Source organism: Limulus polyphemus, unplaced genomic scaffold, assembly GCF_000517525.1.
Source record: "Limulus polyphemus unplaced genomic scaffold, Limulus_polyphemus-2.1.2 Scaffold367, whole genome shotgun sequence".
In the NCBI taxonomy this organism is placed as follows: Eukaryota; Metazoa; Arthropoda; class Merostomata; order Xiphosura; family Limulidae; genus Limulus; species Limulus polyphemus.
In genome coordinates, this window is record NW_013665977.1 from 418,361 (window position 1) to 421,825 (window position 3,465).

General features: G+C 34.5%; 1 protein-coding gene across 3 annotated transcripts in view; it reads right to left on the reverse strand.

The window, feature by feature from the left end:
* The window catches only part of LOC106457737 (cyclic nucleotide-gated channel rod photoreceptor subunit alpha-like), a 63,865-nt gene extending 62,081 nt beyond the window's left edge, over nucleotides 1–1,784 (reverse strand). For 2 of the 3 annotated variants that reach the window (XM_022383752.1, XM_022383751.1), the window contains exon 1: nucleotides 1,401–1,784. In XM_022383752.1, the coding sequence (XP_022239460.1) occupies nucleotides 1,401–1,664 (264 nt within the window). In that variant the 5' untranslated portion in view covers nucleotides 1,665–1,784. The remainder of the gene's footprint in view (nucleotides 1–1,400) is intronic. The other variant, XM_022383753.1, reaches the window with a different exon arrangement.
* Between the last annotated feature and the right edge of the window lie 1,681 nt (nucleotides 1,785–3,465).

Genomic DNA, 3,465 nt, shown 5'->3' on the forward strand with positions numbered 1-3,465 from the left:
CAAACAAAACAAACAAACCAAAATTTTGACTCCAACTTCTCTAGAGAATAATAGTAGAAAAGTTAACATCTTATTGAACCTTACCAAGTTAGCATGATTTTATACAATATTCACTGTTAGTGGCCATAACAAGTTTGAAATATTAACACGGTCTCTTTTCTTCTCCTTCTCACTCGTTGTTAGTAACTGTGTTCATAACTGGTAGTAAATTTGTCTAAAACAGCATAAGTTTGTGTAATAATTACTGTTAATGACCTTGTTTTTAAGAGGTGCGGGAACAGAAGTTATAAGTTCTTTGGTAATGACCCTGTTTCTTAAATGCATATAATATATTTCTATATCGGTCACGTAATGTACATTACCAACGATCATAGCGATTATGTAATACGTTTAAAACAAAAACAGCTAGTAATACTCGTTATGGCAGGAATGAATCTACATCTAAGCCTATAATCTTCATGATCTGTGACCCTACTTATAAAAGTGTAATCGATTCAGAAGCCTGTGTTTCGTTGGAAAAGGTTCCTTCTTACCTTGGATGATTACTGTAACTTGTCATTGCTTCGTCATGTGTGATATAATTCCCTTTTCTACTAATGTACCAGTTAGAAATTGATCCAGATGATATATTTCTGTTACTGGATTACCAAATATTCAATACACATGTAATCTTGTTTTCACTTCTTAAGTTTTATTGGCAGTTGAAAGTGTTCAACAACACAACTGCCATAACTAGTTTACTTGGTAAATTTGAACCTATAGCTACGTTTCACTCATGTTTCGGTTGTACTGAAATTTCAAGATTGGACAGACATGTCGTACGTGTCCTTCAGATCTAGGATCTAAGATTTGTAGAGAACAGTCTGGATGATAATGGAAGTGTGTTTTATGCTCAACTCTGCTCTAAGATGATATACGATTAATGATTATTTTAAAACCAAGAGCTTAATATTTAGTGGCTTGGTTGAATATCTTAAAGTCGTAAGTTAGTCACAAAGTTGGAAAGTTTCAACAACATACTGGGTATTTCAAAATAGTCTAATGATAGGAGAAAAATGGCATCTTTAATGTCATTACATTCAGACTGCTTCAATCAAACCGAGTTATAGTATATTTTATTTCTGTAATGAGATTGAACTGTTTTTTTATAGTTCACAAGTAAAATCTACTCTAATGAATATAATTAATACATTCCATTTCTCGGAATTCTAAACATTTCAGTGACTTTTATAATATAATGTCAATCTAATACATACAGCTTTGATTTCTGTGGTTTATCACAAGAACGGATACTGATGACACACTAAAATGTTACTTGTATTATAATTGAGAGTATATTGTCTTCGTTTCGTGGGAGAATTGATTTTAGATTTTTTTTTGATCAACTAAAGTTTTCTCACCAGTAAGCTTTGCTCCAGCGCTTTTTCGCCTGCATGGTTCTGTTCCCAGCTTCTGGTCCTAAACTCAGAAAAGCTAGCCCTTCTTTCTGGAATCCGCTGAAGCTGACTGTATTGGGGAAACAGAGAACCCAACGAGCACTTGCGTTGCACGAGTTGTTCTGTCTCTCTCTCAACAACACGTGGGGTTCTCACGAGCTTCCTCTGCGCGCGACGTAAGGTGGCTAGGAACTGCGAAGAATCGTTCTTTTCCCGAGTCTCCTTCATTTTCAGTAGGTCTCAAGGGGATTGGAAGTATTCACTTCTCAATAGTAAGCGGTTGCTGATGGCGATGATTGCGAAACTTCGAAGAATCTGTGCTCAGGTATTCACACAATCGATCTCAACCTACATCATCTTCATTTCTTTTGGCTTTGTTTACTTAATAAAAAAATATATGAAAAGGGAAAATTTAATACAATACTCTGATACATCTAAGATTGTTAGCTTAGCACTAATAATTCTCTTGTTACAGTGTGACTTTATTCTAGTTCTAAATATAACTCCTATCTTGTAGTTAGGTGGAGCCGGTGTTGTATATAGGATAATATGTCCAGTTTGCTGTAGTTTAAACATAATATTTTATATAGCATTTATAGTAATAAAACCAAGTCCGCTTATCTTGTAAATACTTGTATATTCCAGTGCTTTACGGTATGATAAGGTTTTGAGTTTAATACATTCGGGTTTGGATATTTTCCAAAGTAATCATTGTTTAATTTCTTTTACATAACCAAACTGTGTAACGTTTGTGGGACAAACATTGATGCACCTTCTTTAGCATTCCGTTAGAAAATCAAACAAGGCAGTTGTTTGTTTTATTATCTGCTTTACCAAAGCTTTTAATGTGACATAAGTGACAACATCAGTCAATATGTTTTATGCTGTTTTTGTGCATAAAGTGTCTATTAAAGAGAACAACTGTTGTTTAATGAGTTCAACAATCTGAACGTTACCATTCCTATTGTTACAAAAGAAAAAAGTAGGGTTTTCAAATAATTCTTAAAGGAATAGTTGAACTATATTTAACTAAGTTAGAGTGCCAATGTGATTCCGAGGATTCGTGGTTCTCGTCTCGTTGGCAACAAAAAATACCTACTTTATTTTGGGGTCGGGGTATGCTGTAAATATGAAAATTGAATTCCCATTAATCGCTCAGACAAGAGGAGCTCTAAAGTCGGCGGTGGGTGCTATTGACTAGGTGCTTTCCCTCTAGTCTATCAGTTCAGGGACGGTCACGTAAAGAGAGACCTCTTATGTAGCTTTGCAAGAAAATTCTAAAATAAATTATGTTCATGTTTTTTTTTAATTACTTAAACTTTTTAATGTATACATATTGTGAAAATAACAACAAAAATATAAAAAAACAAGAAACTCATTGATTTATGTATAACAAAATCTAACTCGATTTACACGTAAAGGTAACTTATCACCAGGTGAATGACTTGATAGAAAATATAAAAAAATTCGTAAACAATTATAATTTTATGGTGGGCCATTGAACCCCTTCTCCGGAGGTTTTGTGGACGACATGCATTTCAGTTAATATTTACTATTATATTTGTGATAATCATGGCTGATTTATGGTGGGCCATTGAACCCCTTCACCGGAGGTTTTGTGGACGACATGCATTTCAGTTAATATTTACTATTATATTTGTGATAATCATGGCTGATTTATGGTGGGCCATTGAACCCCTTCACCGGAGGTTTTGTGGACGACATGCATTTCAGTTAATATTTACTATTATATTTGTGATAATCATGGCTGATTAATTCATGTAATCTAACAAGTTGATACCCAGAATATAAGTGAGCAACGCACAGCGAGGCGAGAGATGAAGGATCCCTAAATATGGTAACTGGTAGCAGATTTTCCAGCTGCCCGATCTTTGAACACTTTCTTACGTTCCTTGGGAATGCCTCAGAGGGATTCCAAAACCTCCTTCTTTGATAATTTTCTATTGTTTACGAATTTAGCAACTATTTCAATTTTCTCCTTGCTACTGCCTTAGTGCTAGCGAATGAC